Genomic DNA, 19,137 nt, shown 5'->3' on the forward strand with positions numbered 1-19,137 from the left:
CTTTTCTTCTGTATAAGAATTGGATGTAAAGAAAACCAATGGTCATATCATCTAGTAGATAGAGCTTATTATTTATTTGGGAAAATATGTATTTAATACTCTACTTTTTCATGTATTTGAGGTTTCTAGTATAGTTTTAATATTAAAAAAATTGCACCATTTATTACAAAATGCATAATATACCTTACTTCACTGTTGGTTTGAATCTCCCACTCAACCATCTCTTCTCCTCTATCCTTTAAAAACTGATGCACCGATTCTCTTGTGCTCCATGTGTTTCTCATTTTATTAATTACTGATTGTTGTGTCTTGTTGAGTTTTACTTAACTAAGTTGGTTTGGGTTAGCCCCATAAGGTGGCTTACTTGGCTAATAAGTGGTTGAGTTAGACTTTTGTTAAGTGGTGGCTTTTACTCATGCCACTTAGTAAAAATAGAAGAAAAAAAAAAGACAAGAGAAAAGGAGGTTTTCTCTACATACAACAAGGGATTGCAATTAAAGGATTTCAAAGCACAAGGATTTTCTTATTTATATCTACAAGGGTGTTCTTGCTTCAAGAAGGTTTGGATTTCTTTATTGAAGGTGTTCTCTAAAATTTGAAATTTGAAGCTAGGGTTATTGGTTTCTTGTGGATGGCATTCTTGTGATCTTGAAAGACTTGTTGTGATGATATTTTTTATAACAATTCTCTTGATAGTGGATTCAATTTCATGCCCTGTGATTTTTCCCTTTGAGAAATGTTTAACACATAAATTTAGAGTTCTAGCTTTCTTTTATACTTGGTATTGTTAATTGTATATCTTTCTTAATTACCATCATTTTTTAGCTTTCATTGTCATAGATCTCTTGGTTGGGAAAGAGAGCTCCTTTCCAACAAGTGGAATCAGAGCCTTGGTTGGTGCACATAAGGTGTTTGACAAAATTTCCAAGAGAGAGCTATGAAAGTAAATACAAGTAGAATGATGAGCTTAAATGGTGTCAATTGGAGGACATGGAAGAGCAAGATGCTAGACTTGCTTTATAGAAATACATGCTATATTGGAAGGTGATGATGCTAAGCCAAAAGATATGTCGAAAGACAAGTGAGAGCTCTTGAACCGGTAATATATTGGTTTCATTTTGTAGTGGTTGGAGGATAATGTCTATCATTATGTGAAGAATGAGACGTCAACTAGCACATTATGGAAAAAGTTAGAAGACTTGTATGAGAGAAAAGTTTGTTAATTTGAAGTACAAGGATAGCACACCAATGGCAGATCACTTGAATGAAATGCAAAGTTTAATTATTTAGCTTGCAACCATGAAGATGGTATTGGATAATGAATTCCAAGTACTTTTACTCTTAAAGTTCTTTTCGAAAAGTTATGAAACATTGGTGGTTACTCTTACAACAATAGCATTGAATGGAGTAGTGATAATGAACATGATGAAAGCTAGTTTGTTTAAGAATGAAATAAGAAAGAAGAATACAGATTATTTACACTCACAAGTTTTTATTTCAGAAAATAGAAGGAATAGCAAAAGTCATTTTTCTCACCACCATGATAAATCTAAAGATAGATCCAAGTCAAAAAAAAGGTATACATTATTACAATCGTGGTAGACTCGGCCACATGAAGAGAGATTGCAAGTTTCCAAGAAAGAAGAATGAGAAAAAGTGAAGGCAAATAAGAGGATAATGATACCACTACGGTCTCGGGTGAAAAATTGATGATATTATCTGCTTGTGGAGAAACTTGTGTTGTCATTACAAACCAAGACTTTGATTGTTGATAGTGGAGCCTCATGTCATGCTACCCCAAGGTTGGATTTATTCACTTCTTATAAGGCGGGAGACTTTGGTTTTCTGAAGATGGGGAATAATGGAGTTGCAAAAATCGTGGGCTTGGGTGATGTTCATCTTGAGACTATTTTAGGTAATAAATTAGTACTCAAGGATGTGAGACATATTTCGAATCTTCGTTTGAATTTAATCTCCACCGGCAAATTGGACGATGATGGTTTTGAAAATTGGTTTGTTAATGAAAATTAAAAGCTACTCAAATGTGCATTTATCTTAGCAAGGGGGAGAAAATGTTGTTCCTTTACTGGATGCAAGCTAAGGTGTACAATGGGCAAATTAATACCATTAAGAAAGAGACGTTTATAGATCTATGGTATAAACGGCTCGGTCATATGAGCGAGCAAAGCCTCCAAGTACTTGCAAAAAGAGCACTTATTTCTAATGTCAAAGGTATGCCATTGAATCGATGTTCTCATTATATTATTCGAAAACAAAGTAGAATTTTATTTTCATATACTTCTAGTAGGAAGCATAATTTATTGGAGTTGGTGCATTCTAATGTATGTGGGCTTATGAGAAAACAATCTACAGGTGGTGCATTTTACTTTGTCACTTTTGTAGATGATGCTTCTAAAAAAGTGTGGGCATATACAATGAAGCACAAGAGTGAAGTATTTGCATTTATAGAGGTGAAGAGTTTGGTTATTGGCTTTGAAATCTAAAAACTAAGAAGTTAGTTAAAAGCCGAGATATTGTGTTCTTTGAAGACCAAACTATTAATGATGTTGACAAGGTTGAGAAGCCACAAGCTAGTGAAGGTGAACTTGTTGACTTCTTGATAGTGGATTCAATTTCATGCCTTGTGATTTTTTCCTTTGAGAAGGATTTTGCACATAAATTTAGAGTTTTAGCTTTTTTTTGTAATTGGTGTTATTAATTACATATCTTTCTTAATTGGCATCATTTTTTAGCTTTCATTGTCATAGATCTCCTGGGTGGAAAAGAGAGATCCTTTCCAACATGTAACATTGTTTATGCAAATAGAAGAGATGAGATTCTTGCCCCTAGTTCACTTGTCTATGAATGATGTTATTATAAAATAATTTTTTTTTATTCTAGTAGTAACTAAATTATAACTCAGCTTCTTTTAGTATATTAATTCATAATTTTTTCTTATCTTATTTCATATAACTTTTAAAAAATAATTTAATAATAATTTATAACTAATATTTTGTATTTAGATTAAACACACTTAATTACACATCACCTCATCTATAATTGAAATTTCTCTCTCATCTCTCTTCTCTCAAAAAGTAGTTATATCACATAAATGCACTATTATATTCGTACTGCATTGTAGTACAAAGGACATAAGTCGCACAATAACTACATAAATCTCCACTGCCACACACTATAGTTATATATTCACACTATCACATACTGTATGGCTATATATTGGCACTGTCATGCATTACATAGCTATATATTCACACTTTTATGAGCCATATGTTTATATATCTACATTGCTATGCACTACATGGTTATACATTCACACTGTCACACACTACATAGGTATACGTTTGCACTGTCACGCACTATACGGCTATATGTTCACACTATCACGCATTTGTAAGTCTCTGTTTGTCTTAGTGCAAATATATGTAGTATTTTAAAGTCTATATTTGTAATAAAAAAATATTATAATTTTAGAAATATATATTATTACTACTACTTTACACTTAATTAAGGGTAATTTTATTGTTTGGTATAAAATATCACCAACTTATGAGACAAATTCATTATTCTATAATATTTTTCTATAACTTTATGTCACATTAAATATAATTATTACTACTTATGCTAGCATTCAACTAAACAATAGAATAACTTATACCAGTATTAACTCTCTTTTTTTTGGTATTAAAATTTAAAATACTTATTCTAGAATTAGTTGTATTCCACAAGTGAATGGGCTCAAAGCTGGCTTTAGGTTGGACACAATTTTTTTGTTATAATTTTTGTACAGTTAACTTAACTAAGAGTTATGATTAAGTTTCTACTATGTTGTACCAATAATTTGTACAACATAGTGTATGATTTATAGATATTAGAATTACAAGGTATGAACCATAAATACATAAAAATGCAAGATTTTTATTTGGATTCGCTGCACTCTCGCTCTAATATTACTTATTGTGTATAACCTAATATTAGTCATTAGAGTGGAACACTTGATTTGAATAAAAGCATTTTAAAAAATCCTCTCTGTTTACTCATACCATTCACCTATCTCATTTCATAAATCAAAAGTTTCTACAATTTTCACATATTTCCTCCTCTTCTAACAATCACTTATCTTATTTAAATTTATATATCAAATCAAAGATTGGTTAGTCAATTTCTATTTCTTATTGTTCCTAACATCAACTTTGAAAATTTTGAATGGTGCAATTGAAGTAAATTGTAAATGGATGTTGTAATGAAAAAAAAGTTTATAAGGTGACTATGAAAATATGATATAGTTTAGAGATTATAGATATAATCAACCCTTATAGTTCAAGAGTGTATGTATAATTAACCCTTAATATGGTCACTATCTTCATGCCTCCTCTCCATTCTTAGCAAAAGTGCCTAACTCTTTGTTTATTTTAGAAATATGGTCAATTCTAAAATAGATATTATTCTTTGTTATTTTTAAAATGATGCATTTATTTTAGAAGTAATTATTTTTATGTTAGTTTCTATTATAAAATAAGGGTGTAATAATTATTTTTGATATGATATAAAGTGAAGAAAAAAATAGAGAAAAGTTCTTTTGTTTTTTATGAATATCCTTTGATTTGATTTAATAAAATAGATATCAAAAGTAAATTAGTAATTAAATTAGTATATGGTATGATATGTGATTTTGATGAATAATATGTGTATTCTAGAAAGAGATTATTATAATGTTTAGTTTTTTTTTTAATAATGAGTTGTATTCTAGAATAAGAAAAAAATTATTGTTGAAGTGAACATGTGGGCTAAATGTATTAGCCTAAGCCCCGACTCTTTAGCACAAACTAGCCCTCTTTTATATCTTATTTACCTAAATAGACTACGCCCAAACTTAATACCAGAATAGGCCTATGACACAAACACTGTAGCTATATGTAAAAGTTTAGCATTTTACCTTTAACTGAAAATGCTGAAAACTTCATTTCATAAAACGCTAAACTCTTAAGCATTTCATATTTAGAAAACACTGAATAGTTGAACGTTTTATCTAGAAGAACTTTTAAACAATATTAAAGTAAAATTTGAAGGACCTATAGTTTTGTTATTTCGAGCGTAGTTAGCTTTGAAGAATCACTATGTCGTTTTAACTTATAGAAATATTTACATATCTTCACAATGATATATTTTATGATTAAAATGGATAACTAAGCACAAAATTATGACATTATAAACTTTTGATGTATATTTTTATCCATATGGTTCTTACATTCCAGCGTTTTATGCATATCAACTTTTAAAAAAAAAACGCTGATCAGATCAGCGTTTTACTTGTTCAAACACTGATCAAATTAGCATTTTACTTTGGACCGAGTAAAATACTTAAAAGTTTAGCATTTTATCTAGGACTACAGTGAAATGTACCATTTTTGTATTAAGTTTGTAGTGTAAGTTATTTTGGTAAAAAAAATATTAATATATGTCTAATTTGGTCAAAAACTCAAAAATGTGTTTTGTTTGTTAAGTATGAGAATTAGATTTGTAGTAATCTCAAAGATAACAAATTGGATTAGAATGATCTACCATTGAAGAGTACGGATAATTATTATATAGCCTTACAGAAAGCTAAAATCCAGCAAAATCTTAACTGATTGTGGTGGATAACAAGGAAGAATTCAAAAGCATACTAGAATAACAAATCTAATAGCACATGTTAAACTCGTTATTCCAATAGAATAAGAACTTATTCGAATAGAAAATAAAACTAATAACAACTCCTTCGTTCCTTCCCTTGAACTTAGAGCGGCTTGTTATCAATTCATACCGAAAACTTCTCGAACACCAAGTAGATCTCTCAACTTCAGAAAAACATCAACCTTCAAAGGTTTTGTCATTAAATTTGTAACCTCATTTTGACTTGCACAATGAACCAATTCAATTTTGCCTTCTCTTATAAGATTTCTCAAAAAATGGTACCTCACATCGATATGTTCGCTGTGCCGTGTAAAACTTGAATTTTGGACAATTTGATAGTTGAGGTATTATCACAGTGACTTATGTGTAACTTCTAATATCATTCCCTAATTCCTTCAAGATCCTCTTCATCCAAATAGCTTGACATGCACACACTACAGTTGCTACAAATTCTGCTTCTGTAATTGATAAAGTCATTATTTGCTGCTTCTTTGAACTCCATGACACTACTCCTAAACTCATAAGAAAACCATATCCGCTTGTACTCTTCTTATCTTCCATATCCCCAGCATAATCACTATCTGTGTACGCAAGCAAATCACCACTTCCTCCTTTCTTGTAATAAATACCAAGATTCATAGTTCCTTTTAAATATCAAAGTGCCATTTTGGCTGCTTGAAGATGAAATTCTATAGGTTTGGCCATGTATCTACTAATGAGGCAAGTGACGAACATCATGTCTGGCCTTGTGGCTGTGAGAAACATCAAACTCCCCACTAGCTGCTTGTAATAAGTTTCATCTATAGTGATACCATTCTCATCCTTATACATCTTGAAACCTGGAGCTATAAGAGTATTCACTGAATTGCTTTCAATCATACTAATCTTGCTTAAAACTTTAAGTGCATACTTCTTTTGGCATATATAAATACCAAATTAAATCATCAACATACACACTTACAATGAGTATCTTTCCTTACTTGCTTCATTTTGTATACAGAGTTTGTTTGCTATCACATTGTTGAAAGCCGTCAGTAATGAAATGAGCTTCTTTTCGACTAAACCAAGCTCGTGGAGCTTGTTTTAGTCCATAAAAAGCTTTTGCAGTGTATAGACTAGATGTTCTCTGCATCTTTTTTCATATCCCTTCAGTTGTTCAACATATACATCCTCATTCAACTTACCATGAAGGAAAGCTGACTTAACATCTAGCTGAAAGATTTCTCATCCTTGTTGTGCTGCTAGAGCAATTATCATCCTTACAATATCTAATCTCGCTATTGGTGCAAAAACTTCTGTATGGTTTATGTCATATTTATGTGAGTATCCTTTTGAGATTAGCCTCGCCTTGCGCTTGTCAATCTCTCCATGCTCACTGAGTTTCATCTTGTAAACTCACTTTACTCCTATCTTCTTAGCCCTGGCTGGTAGCTCAGTGAGAGTTCAAATCTTGTTCTTCCCAATTGAATTAATCTCACAGTCCATAGCTTGCTTCCATGATTCATTCTTCACTACTTTCTCAAAATGTAGTGGATCTGCTGACATAATCAAAGCCATATATGCTTCATCATTTGATAGTTCTTCTCCAAGGACATAATCATTCAAATAAGCCGAAGGAGTTCGAACTCTTCCTCCCTTTACTCTTGGCACTAAATCAGCAACATTTGAATTTCTATTTTCCACCATTAAGGTCTCAGCTTCAACATTTGAAATCCCATCTATACTTCCTTCTGCTTCATTATTCTCAAACTTTTCTTCTCCATTAGTATTGATTCCTCCATCTTCACTCACATCTCCTACTCTTACACCATTTCTCTCACGTTCTCCCTAATCTAATTCTACACCAATTTGTTTCTCATAACCTTCACCCCAATCCCATTGTCTCTGTTCTTCAAAAACCACATCTTTGCTCACAACAATTCTCTTAGACTTAAGATCAAATAGTCTATAGCCTTTTGTTTTTTCACTCGCCCCTCACAAAATGCAAGTAAAACTCTTGTCATCTAATTTACGTCGTTTAGTCTCCGAAACATGAACGTGAGTTATGCATCCCTAAACTCTGAAATAATCCACCGAGAGCTTGAGTCCACTCCAAGCTTCCTGAGGTGTTACATCTTTTATAGCCAAGGTAGGACATCTGTTCAAAACATGAAATGTCCAGTTCACAGCTTCCGGCCAAAAACCTTTTGGAATCTTCTTTGCAGTAAACATTAAGCACACCATGTCACCATCCTGTTCTTCCTTTTTGCCACGTTATTTTGTTGGGGGTGTGTATGCATTTGTGAGCTGCCTTCAAATTTCATTCTCCTTGCAAAAGCTATTGAATTTGTTGGAGATAAATTCTCATCCTCTATCAGTTTTAAGGCACTTCACACACATTCTTATTTCTTTTTCTATCATTCTCTTAAACAGTTTGAAATAATCAAAGACTTCTTACTTTTTAGTCAATAAGTAAGCCCATGCTTTACGACTAAAGTCGTCAATGAAACACAGAATGTATCTCTTTCTACTATTAGATGTGAGATTTCAGTGTTGCTTGTCAGTCAAGCAATCGACACAAGTGATACTCGGTGCTTGGAATTGAGGCAGGCCATGTACCATTCTCTTGTACTGTAATATTCTTAATCCCTTATAACTTAGGTGACGATAGCGTTGATGCCATAATTGGGATAGCTCTGAGGTACTTGCATGGAGGCACCTCTCTTCTTAAATATTTGAGGAAGCTTGTGACTGAGCTAACAGGATGAACATCCTATTAGCACTAATCATAGCTTGTGCAATCAAGCCCCTTTGTGGATGGTAGATTTGATAAGCTCCGCCTTGAATCAACACTGCCAAATCTTTCTCTTATAGTTGTCTTATGCTCAAGAGATTATTTTTTAGCTCAGGAACATAGTACACATCTCCAATTACATAAGTGACTCTATCTAGCATCAATTTTACATTGCCTTTCCCAACAACATTTGTACGAGTATTATTTTCAAGTTCAACAGAATATTTAAAATTTGCATCCAAACTTGAAAAAATATCTTGGTTACCACTCATGTGGTTTGAGCATCTAGAATCGAGGAACCATGCATCACTCCCTTGAGCTTCAGTCAAGTCAACATATGCCATCAATAATAGTTCATCTTCCTCTTAAAACTCAGTGTAGTTCACCTCTTTATTCCACTTAGGACATTCATATTGAAAGTGTCCTAAGTTATGACACTTGTAACACTTTACCAAGTTTTTGTTGAAAGGTTGCCTCCCTTTTTCACGACCTCTTCCTCTAGGAGCTATTCTTCCTCGACCTCTCCCTCCAACTTGGTCTTCAATCTTCAGAACTTGATTTTCTTCTCAATCCAGCCTTTTAAACTTTTGCTCATGGATCACAAGTGAGCTTTGTAGCTCGTCAATTGAGATGGAGTATCCTTTGACTCTTCGATAGAGATCACTACATATGTGAATCTCTCAGTTAATGTTCTCAAACTTTTCTCTACCACCTTCGAGTCTGGCATCTCTTCACCATTACTCCTCATTTTATTGGCCACGGTCATAACCCTAGCAAAATACTCGGTGATTGTTTCACTTTTCTTCATCTCTAATATCTCAAAATCTCTTCTCAAATACTAAAGAAGAGACTTCTTTACTTTAGCATTCCCACCAAATTTCCTCTTTAAAGAATCCTAAATAATCTTAGAGGTAAGTTTGTCCATAATTTGCTCAAAGGTGACTCTATCAATGGCATGAAACAGATAGTGCTTCACCTTGTGATCCTTAGTTCTCGCATCCTCCAATTGTACTTGTTGTGCATCAGTTAGTATGGCTCTTGCTCTTGGTTCCTCGAAACCATTCTCTACGAGACTTTATAGCCCCTTTGATCTGAGTAGATTCTCCATCAATTCACTCCTACAATCATTTAATGACCATCAAAATGAGGAATCCTTGACAAGCTCTTGTCCTCACTCATCTTTTTTGTGTGTTTGGATCACTCAAAAGCTGCTGGTTTTCTTTTCTCTTCAAGCCCTAGGCTTTGATACTAAATTATAAGTATGATAATTAGATTTGTAGTAATCTCAAAGATAACAAATTGGATTAGAATGATCTACCATTGAAAAGCACGGATAGCTATTATATAGCCTTACAAAAAGTTAAAATCCAACCAAATCTTAAATGATCACGACGGATAACAAGAAAGAATTTGAAAAGCAAACTAAAATAACAAATCTAATGACACATGCCAAACTCGTTAACTACTTCCTAACGGATAGGAACTTAGAATAACAAAACTAATAACAACTCTTCATCGTTTTCTTATGAAATTATCATAAATATATTTTGATTTGATATAAAGTAGGTAGGTTTATGGGATAGATATTAGGGGTACATTAGTAATTCGGTTAGTATATGATATAAGATATAATTTTGATGAAGAGTATCTGTATTTTGTTATTATAATATTAACTATTATTTTAAAAAACAAATTATATTTTAAAATAAGAAAAAGGTTATCCTTGAAATTACCGGTGCTAAATGTATTGGCCCTAAGCCCCGGGTCTTTAGCCCAATAATTGGCCTGAGGTCTTTTCTGCAAGTTTTTCCGGAAAGATGAAGAATTGGATCCCCAAATAAAGATAAGTAAGGTTTAGATTGGACGATAGGATAATCGTAGGGTGTCAAATGCAAATTTTACTTCTAACTGTCCTCAGTTTGCTAGCTAATACGCAGATCCTGGAACTAGGGTTCTCACAAAGGCGCGACCTTTGGATCGGGACTTCATGGAATCGTTCAATCTTGGTCGATTGATAGCGATTTCCGCCATTCTACGGCTTTTCCTGATTGCCTATGGCGAGTGGCAGGATACCCATATGGAGGTCCGGTACACTGATGTCGATTACCTCGTCTTCTCCGATGCGGCCGCCATCGTGGCTTCCGGGAGATCGCCTTTTGAGCGCTCGACGTATCGTTACTCCCCTCTCCTTGCCTTCTTGCTCATGCCCAACTCTACTCTGCATCAATCCTGGGGGAAGCTCCTCTTCTCTGCCGCCGGTATGTGAAAAGATGGGCGTTTTGTTGGTTTTTTTGTGGTATTTGTTGGGATAACTTTTATTTACTTTAATTTACTTTAATCGAAGAAATGTTAGTCTTACTCTTATTCTTGATGTGGTTACATGGTCCTGGTCTTAGCTTAGGTATCCTTTTCTATGAAACTTGGTTTTGGAGTTTTTGTGTTATAGCTTGACTAAATGTGAGACAAGCAAGCATATTAGTAGTTCATTGGGGACATCTCAACTTTTAGAGGCACGTCATTGTTTTTTTTTTTCGTCCCTCTTGTGCTAGAAAAATAGATCAGGATGAAAATGGTAAATTTGTTTACTTTTGTCGGGGAAAAAAAATCTTTATTTGTGAGTTCCAGTACTTTTAAAGTACTGATTTTTTAATGACATTTTTCAAGTTCAATTCATATTTAATTACTTATGATTATTTTTGAATGCTTGATTTATTGTTAATTAAATTTGAACTTGTTTCACAGATTTGCTCGTTGGTTTGTTTATTGACACCATTCTGAAGTTACGCGGCGTTCCGGAGAGACTGCGTCTCTGGTCTGTAGCAGCTTGGCTTTTCAACCCATTCACGTTCACCATTGGTACCAGGGGAAACTGTGAGCCCATTGTTTGTGCCATCATTCTCTGGATTATAATTTGTTTTATGAATGGTGTAAGTTCTTCTTATGTAGGATGTATAAGTTTTTAAGTAAACTATTTTTTTTTCTTTTTTTGTGAATGTTCCTGACTTTCTTCTATAAATGCCAATGGTACGCTACCGTAGATGGTTCATGCTCTAAAGAATGACAGATGTTTATCATTTTTAGATACGACATTCTGCTGATTTTTATAAAGCATAATGGAGATGTTTTCATTATGAAAACGTGAGCATTCTTTGTGGTTAATCCTTGGTATAGTTTATGACTTGTAGATTTAGCATGCATGCTTGACTTTGCCCCTCTGCTGAGTTCTGTCACAACGAAATACTAGCACCTAGTATGCTATCAAAATTGTACTTGGGAATATATATCTTATGTTACAGATGTTAATTAAGTCTAATTTATGTTGGTATGCTGTTATTATACATTGCATAGCTGGATATGAGTCCGGATTTGAATGGAGCAGTATCTAGTTTAGTTGAAATTCAATTTGCAGTCTTTTAGATTGTTTAGCTGTCTTCACTTATATATTATTGGTTTTGTTTACAGGAAAGGTGTTTCAGGCAGCATTCTGGTATGGACTTATTGTTCATTTTCGGATATTCCCAATTATATATTCCCTTCCATTTGTCCTAGTCCTCAGTAAACAGAAAATTTACACTGCTGGAAAGCCTGCCCTTATGCAATGGACTTCTGGACAATATGTACCATCCAAAAGAGCCACTTCAAAGGTTGTAAAACCATCAGTATGCTGGACTGCGATATGTTGTAGCTTCAGAAGCATTGTAACAAGACAAACAGTCATGTTTGGGTTGTTCTCTGGATCTATGTTCTTCTTTTGGACTGCTCTTTTTTTTCATCTCTATGGATGGGATTTTCTAAACGAAGCTCTGCTGTATCATCTCACGAGAACTGATCCAAGACACAACTTCTCCATATATTTCTATCACATCTATCTTCATCACCAGCATGGTTTCTCAGCTATAGAGAAGCTTATATCTTTTCTACCACAATTCATGGTGCAGCTTGCCCTTGCTTTGCAATTTGCTGCAGATCTTCCATTTTGCCTTTTCGTGCAGACAGTTGCATTTGTTGCTTTTAACAAGGTTAGCGTGTTAAACCTCCATTTTCCTTTAGAAGGCAAACATACATATGAATCTGTGATGGAGACATAAAACAATAAGAATATAGATGCTCTTATAGTAAGTTTACAAACTTCAATTTACTTCACTAAATCAAGAAAGTATAATTTTACTAGATTAATCTCCAGCTATCTTGTCAGAACTCATGAAATATTAATTGGTCTTATATTGATTGACAGGTTATAACAGCACAGTATTTTGTGTGGTTCTTCTGCCTGTTGCCCCTCATTCTTCCATGGAGCAGTATGAAGTTGAAACCAAAAGGTCTGATATCCATCTTCGTGTGGATGGGATCTCAAGTTCATTGGCTAATGTGGGCTTACCTTCTTGAATTCAAGGGCAAAAATGTCTTCATACTGCTATGGTTGGCAAGCCTTCTGTTCCTCGCTGCAAACACTTTTGTTATGCTTGCGGTCATTCGGCACCACATCTATTCTCCAGTTTTCTTGTTGCAGGGAGTTTCTGATGTCGCGGATGACAGGAAATTGGAATGAGAATTTTTTTTTTCTTTTAATTTGCCGTCTAAGTGAACTATTTTTGCTATGCAAGTTTAGATTTTTAGTAGTGTTGGTGAGCTAAAATGTCTTCTGTTTCTCCTCTCAATTACTAATCGAACAACTGTGATCTTTCTTTCTTATTTTTCTTTATGAACCTCTAGTTCCTTCATGTAAGCTCGGAACTATCTTTGCAATTAAGCTTTCAGAGTGTAATTTTGTTGCTCTTGATGGAAAATCCGAGACAAGTGTATGGATGATGATAATAAAGTGTAAATAATAATAAAAGGAAAATGCATGGTGTTTTTTATCACTTCCCTAAAACTTCACTCATTCTCAATTTACATATAATTTTAAAAAATTTATTATTACTATAATTTGTGCGTACATTTGTATATTTTTATTTTCATGTTTGGTTTGTAAACCTAATTTACTCTCTTCTTAGATTTCTTGGTTCTGTCGATAATAGACGGATTACCTTTCTTTAGGTTAATTGTGTGCTTAATTTCTCTACACTTCCATGAGAATGAACAGCAAAGCTCTTTTGCTTGCCGGACATCACGAAGAGCTGTTGTAGGAAATAATTTATGCTAAAACATTCAAACAAAGAAGATAAGAGTGTACTCAAAATGTTTTTTTTTTTTTCTGTTGGGAAGGAAGTTTTGTAGACGGGTGAATTGAGCAAGGGTTGCTGACCAATCTCCAAATGAGCTTGAGTATGAGTTCTTTATTTTTGGATTTGGGGTTCCTGAGTCCAAGGCTGCCTTCGAGAATCAATTTGTAGAGATTCTCCCGGTTACATAGATGCATTTTGCATTCGATAGAGATAATGTTTTTGAGCACGGGAGGGAGAAGAAGGGATGTTGACATGAAATACATTGGGATGGAGTTGAGGGCTGCCTTTCCACATGGATAGTTACTTCCAAAGCTTGACGATTAGAAATTGGAACTCCTACGATTTTCTAGAAATTGGAACTCCTACGATTTTCTCCCCATTGTGAGAAGAGGTTGCGTAGATAGAAGTCTCCTTCATCAAAAAGAACTTTAGGAGGTAGGTCATGAACTTGCACCTAAAATTTGGGAACACCTATGCACTTGATGGAACATTAGCCTTGAAATGGTTAAAGAGCAAAGAGATTTTAGTTTGAAGGACTACGAAGCCCGATACCATACTTTCCATTTGTCAACTAGGAGCTCAAACACGAGGAGAAAATTATTTTTTTGACCACCGCAATTTTGAGGTTCCCTCTAGAGAGCAGGCTTTGAACATAGTAGCATAGAGGTCATTGGGCCCGAATCAGTGCATATTATTATCGGTTCATCTCAATCTTGTGCGACGCCTCTGACATCTGATCCTTATATAACCCAATTGAGTTCAGCAGATTCTGCCGATCCGGTCATGCTTATGCTTCTTGCTGGTGCAGCCCTTATTGATTTGACCTAGGTTGGTCTTAACCAAACCGGCCCTCCTACGCCTTTAATGGCCTCGGTCGAGCCTACTAAGCCCCTCTTTTCGGGTTCTTTTGAGTCTACTTGCTAGTAGCTTGTTCTTCCCAATGTCCTCTGCTTACCTCCTAACTAGGCTCAAATTCTTTCTCCCTCACCTAAACATCTAGATCTTGTTGCTCTGGCCACCACGCCCTTGGAACAAGCCAAGCCTCAAGCCCTGCAGGAGGACGTGGACAAGTCGGAGGAGCCTCCCGATCTGGATCTCATCCCCAGTTCGATGGGGTGCTCCCTAAGGCAACGAAAGCTGGATAGACCTTCGTCTTTCATTAAAATGGTCTCGCTCCACCCAAGAGCTCGTTCGACGCGATTCAAGCATATGCTCAGGGTTGACTAATCAGCTGAGCTTGGCATGCTCGTTCCGAGGGCTACTAATACCTCAATGCAAGACTCCATCGAGTCGGACCATATTTCATCCACTGTTTGCCTATGAAGCTGATTTGTTGGAATTGTTGGGGCATTTCTAAAAGAGATAGGCGGTCCTCCTTTTAACACCTTTTTAAATACTAATGTTCCTAATATTTTATTCTCATTGAGTCCCATCTTAATCATCTTGAATCTGTGGCCTTTCTACGTAGGGTCAGCTAGGTTTGGACGGGGCATTTCATTGTTGGAGCAAGTGCAATTGGCGGCATCGTGGACGGGTGGCATTTAGTATCCATCCAAGCCTTGATTGTTCATACCTCCCCATAGGTTATTCATTTAGTGATCTCTAAGCCAAGTAAAATGCCGTGGCTCCTCTCTGCTACATATGCTAGTACTATTGCTTTTCAGCATAACTAGTTATGGCATGAATTAAATTTTTTTGATACTAGTAATATTTACTAGATGGTCTTAGGTGATTTTAATTGTACTAGGAATCCGGAGGACAAATTGGAGGGACACTCTTTCTAGCTTAGCTACTCTACTTGAGTTCTTCATTCATTTTTCCTCCGCCGACCTTATTAATTTTGGGTTTAAGGGCTACACTTTTACTTGGTGTAATAACAGACATAGTAATCCTAGGATTCTTGTTAGGCTTTACCAGATTTTCGTTAATGCTGCTTTCTCGGATTCTTGTGCTGATGTTTTTGTTGACCATCTCCTACACATTGCTTTTGATCATGCCCCACTCTTGATTCACTTGGGTAAAGTGCAACGATTGAGTAGACCCCTATTTAGGTTTGAGTGGTTCTAGTTAGAAAACAAGGAGGTTAAGGAGGCCATGGTGAATTTCGTTTGGAGTAGCCAAGCCTCGCCTGCCCACTTTGGCCCTGATGGACCTTCACTCAAACCTATTCTTGGTTGCTCGTACGATGTCCCACTAGAACTAGTTTTACCTCAAAAGACTTGAGGTTATCCTTGCTGAAGTTAAGGCCACCATTTTGACTTTAGAGGCTAAAGAGTTACTTAGGGTGTTAGAGAGTCGTATGTTGGCTCGTCTTAATTATCGGCGTGTCATCTTACTCAAGCAAATTAGTCTTAAGTGGTAGAGCAAAGCCAGAATTTAATGACTTCGTGATAGGATGATAACTCTAGATTCTTCCACTTGTTTGTTAAAGTTCAGCTTAATAGGGACTATATTAAGAGTTTGGATTTTGCTAATTCTCCCTCTACTAAGGACCCGACTTTGATTAAAGATGCTTTTGTGAACTTCTATCACTCCTTGTGGGCAAACATGGATAACAATTCTATCCCTTAGATCATTTGGCCGACCCTCCCTTGTCTTGGTTATGATTGCCATGATGAGCTCCTTAAGCTTTTTTGCTTGGATGAGGTGAACTTGATGATATGGTCCATGCTAGTAGGGAAAGCCCATTAGGCGGATGGTTTTCAAATTGAGTTTTTTCATACCTAATGTGATATTACTAGGGTTGATTTGGTCTCCTTTATTGTGTAGTTCCACAAGACTGTGTCGATTCCCTCGAGCTGAGGCCAAATCTCCTTTAAGCAGTTTGCCCTCATAGGAGGTCAGTATATTTATGATAATATTATTCTTACGTGAATTAGCCCACTCCATATTTGCTAGTGTCGACAGAAAAATGTATATCATGATAAAAGTGGATCTTGAGAAAGCCTATGATCAAGTCAACTAGAGTTCTATTTGGGAGGCTATGGTATGCATACAGTTTCCTTAATGTTTTGTTGATGGATTTTTTGTTGAATTTCCTCAATTTCATATGCGGTTCTCATAAATGGGTCCTTGTCTTTGTAGTTTTTGGAGGCAAAAGGGTATTCGCCAAGGCAACCCTCTTTCCCCAATCTTTTCATTATTGTTTCGTAGATCTTTTCCAGTCTTATGCATGATAAGGCTATCATTCTTGCATTTACTATTTGTTAAAGGCAATAATTTCTTTATTAGTCATCTTATATACACTAATAATTTGCTCATTATTATGAAAGTTGACATTGTCACTAACATGAACATTAGTTTGTTCAAATCAGAGATATTTTTGACCGCCAATATGTGGATCTCCTCTCTGCTGTTTTCTTGGTGGCCTCTTTTTTTTAATATGACATGGTTAATAGAGTCTATCAAGTTTCTGAGGTGATCCACAAGCAAGTTTGGGTCGAAGTAGATATTACGATCTTATTTGCCCATTGCCTTGCAGAGAGAGTCTCGGAGATCATCCTTTCTCGTAGCTTGACCAAGATGAGGCCAAGCTAAGAGTGTCTATTAGTTCTTGCCCTAGCTTGACCACTCCACTTTCCAGCATTGAATTAAAATATTTCTTTGGAAGCTTTGTTAGAATAAGCTCCTGACTCGCCTTATTCTACACCACATTAGGACCAAATTAGGTTGGGTACAAACCTAGTGTGCTTGGTATGCGGATTAGTCGATTAGTCCATTGAGCATTTATTCTCCTAGTGTAGTTTTGCCACGGCCATCTGGGCCTGTGTCTTGGCATGTTGGAACATTGGCCCTGAGCTACCTACTTGGGATAACGGATACTAGCTTTTGGAGGGAGGAAGCTTCCCTTTCCCCAAAGAGCCCTTCTCTATTCTATGATTGTTATGTCCTTCTGGTATATTGGTTTCACCATAATGACATTTCCTCCAATGACACTAAGGAGTCTATCCCGTCTCCTGAGAACGAATTGTTGCCTTTACATATGAGTACGTTGAGTTTTGAAGCATCTCGTTTGCGTCCTAGTCTCATGCAGACCTCCTCATTTGCTGGGGACCTCTTTCATCAGGGTCCCTCAAGTTCAACACTGGCGGTTCATTTTCAAAATCCAAAGAACTAAGGGGAGGGAGAAGGGTTCATTTTTCCGCACCCCATCCGATTCCCCAACCTTGGCCAACCATCACTACGGCCGCTTCAGTTGTACATGGGAAGGGGCTTTCCTCGACCCTCTTATCTCTAATGGGTGTCAAAATAAACGAGCAGCTTGGGTTCGACTCGACTAAAACTCGAGCTCGGCTAAAGCTGAGCCAAGCTTAGGCCTTAAGTTTAAGCTCGATTTATATTTTGAGCTGAGCCTGAGCCGGAGTCAGCTCACTCAAGCTCGACTCGATATATATATATATAATTCCAAACCCTAAATCTTTATCGTAACATTTGCAAATTCCTCGACCCACAACGCGCTCCTCCAACTCGTTCTCCACCGCCATTGTTTCCGTCACCGTAAACACCAACTCAACAATTTCAACTACTATTGATAGCAAAAACTTGAGACCTATTCAACATCGCTTTGGCTTAGGCCCATTTATCTACTCTAGAGGAAGCGGCAGGGCCAGAGGTGGAAATAGCAGCACAGCAAGTTCTTCGATGGCCAATGCACTTCCAGTTGACAATATTTGCCCTTCTGAAAAAATTGGGAAGATGAGTATGGTGCCGAAGAGCACATCAAGCGTCAAGGAGTGATGTGCTCGGATCGGGGACTAGGAATTATGGCCATGGGAGTATAATGCAGGGAGGGATGAGTAGCCTCGGTGTTGCAACAAAGTCCGCCTCATCCTCCTTCGCCAAGCTGCTGCCTTGGTGCTGCCTCCTCCTCCTTCGACAATAGCAAGCCACCGTGGTGCTGCCTCATCAAGCTATTGCGGTGCCGACAAATCTTTGGTGGGATCGAGGTGGATTAGCACCTCCGCCACGCAACTCTTCGATAGGTTCCGCGGCGCTGTCCCGCGGTGCCGCCTCTTCTTCTTCTTCTTTTTCTTGTGGCTCGACCGATCTAGCTTGGTCCAACTCGATTCGGCTCGACTTTAATAAGGCTTGATAATAGGCTCATTTTAGGCTTGGGTTCGGTCTGGCTCGGCTCGAGTTGAGCTGAGCCGAGCTTGAGCTCAATTCTAAGGCTGAAAATTAATTTTGAGTCGAGCCTGAGCCGAGCCTTTTGTCGTTGATGTTAACGGCTCCTTTGTAATCGCGGCTTTCGAGTAATGGAATCTATTTTCAAAAAAAGTCTTGAAGGTGGGGATTGCCTCTCTCTTTCAAAGTCATTCTTAAGAGTGAACGAGTCGAACTAATTTCGTCACGATAGATTTCATACCCAGATCTAAATATAATTACAAATTTGTCGGCGGATCTAGACACAGATTGAGGTTTATAATAATATCGAAATCCAAATCCAGATATGGGTATTCATTAGTTAGTCGGATCCGGATGCGAATTCGGATATCCATTTACCCGCTT

At 36.4% G+C, this 19,137-nt stretch overlaps 1 protein-coding gene across 1 annotated transcript; it reads left to right on the top strand.

Moving 5' to 3' along the window:
* The first annotated feature begins 10,350 nt into the window (after positions 1–10,350).
* On the top strand, positions 10,351–13,324 carry LOC140761055 (GPI mannosyltransferase 1-like). The gene is made up of 4 exons (XM_073098234.1): positions 10,351–10,722; positions 11,207–11,389; positions 11,927–12,483; positions 12,699–13,324. The coding sequence occupies exons 1-4, from the start codon at positions 10,452–10,454 to the stop codon at positions 13,011–13,013; spliced, it is 1,326 nt and encodes a 441-aa protein (XP_072954335.1). The 5' UTR covers positions 10,351–10,451; the 3' UTR covers positions 13,014–13,324.
* The last annotated feature ends 5,813 nt before the right edge of the window (positions 13,325–19,137 follow it).

The sequence above is a fragment of the Typha angustifolia genome, chromosome 6 (genome assembly GCF_048772165.1).
Source record: "Typha angustifolia cultivar Huaian chromosome 6, ASM4877216v1, whole genome shotgun sequence".
NCBI lineage: Eukaryota > Viridiplantae > Streptophyta > Magnoliopsida > Poales > Typhaceae > Typha > Typha angustifolia.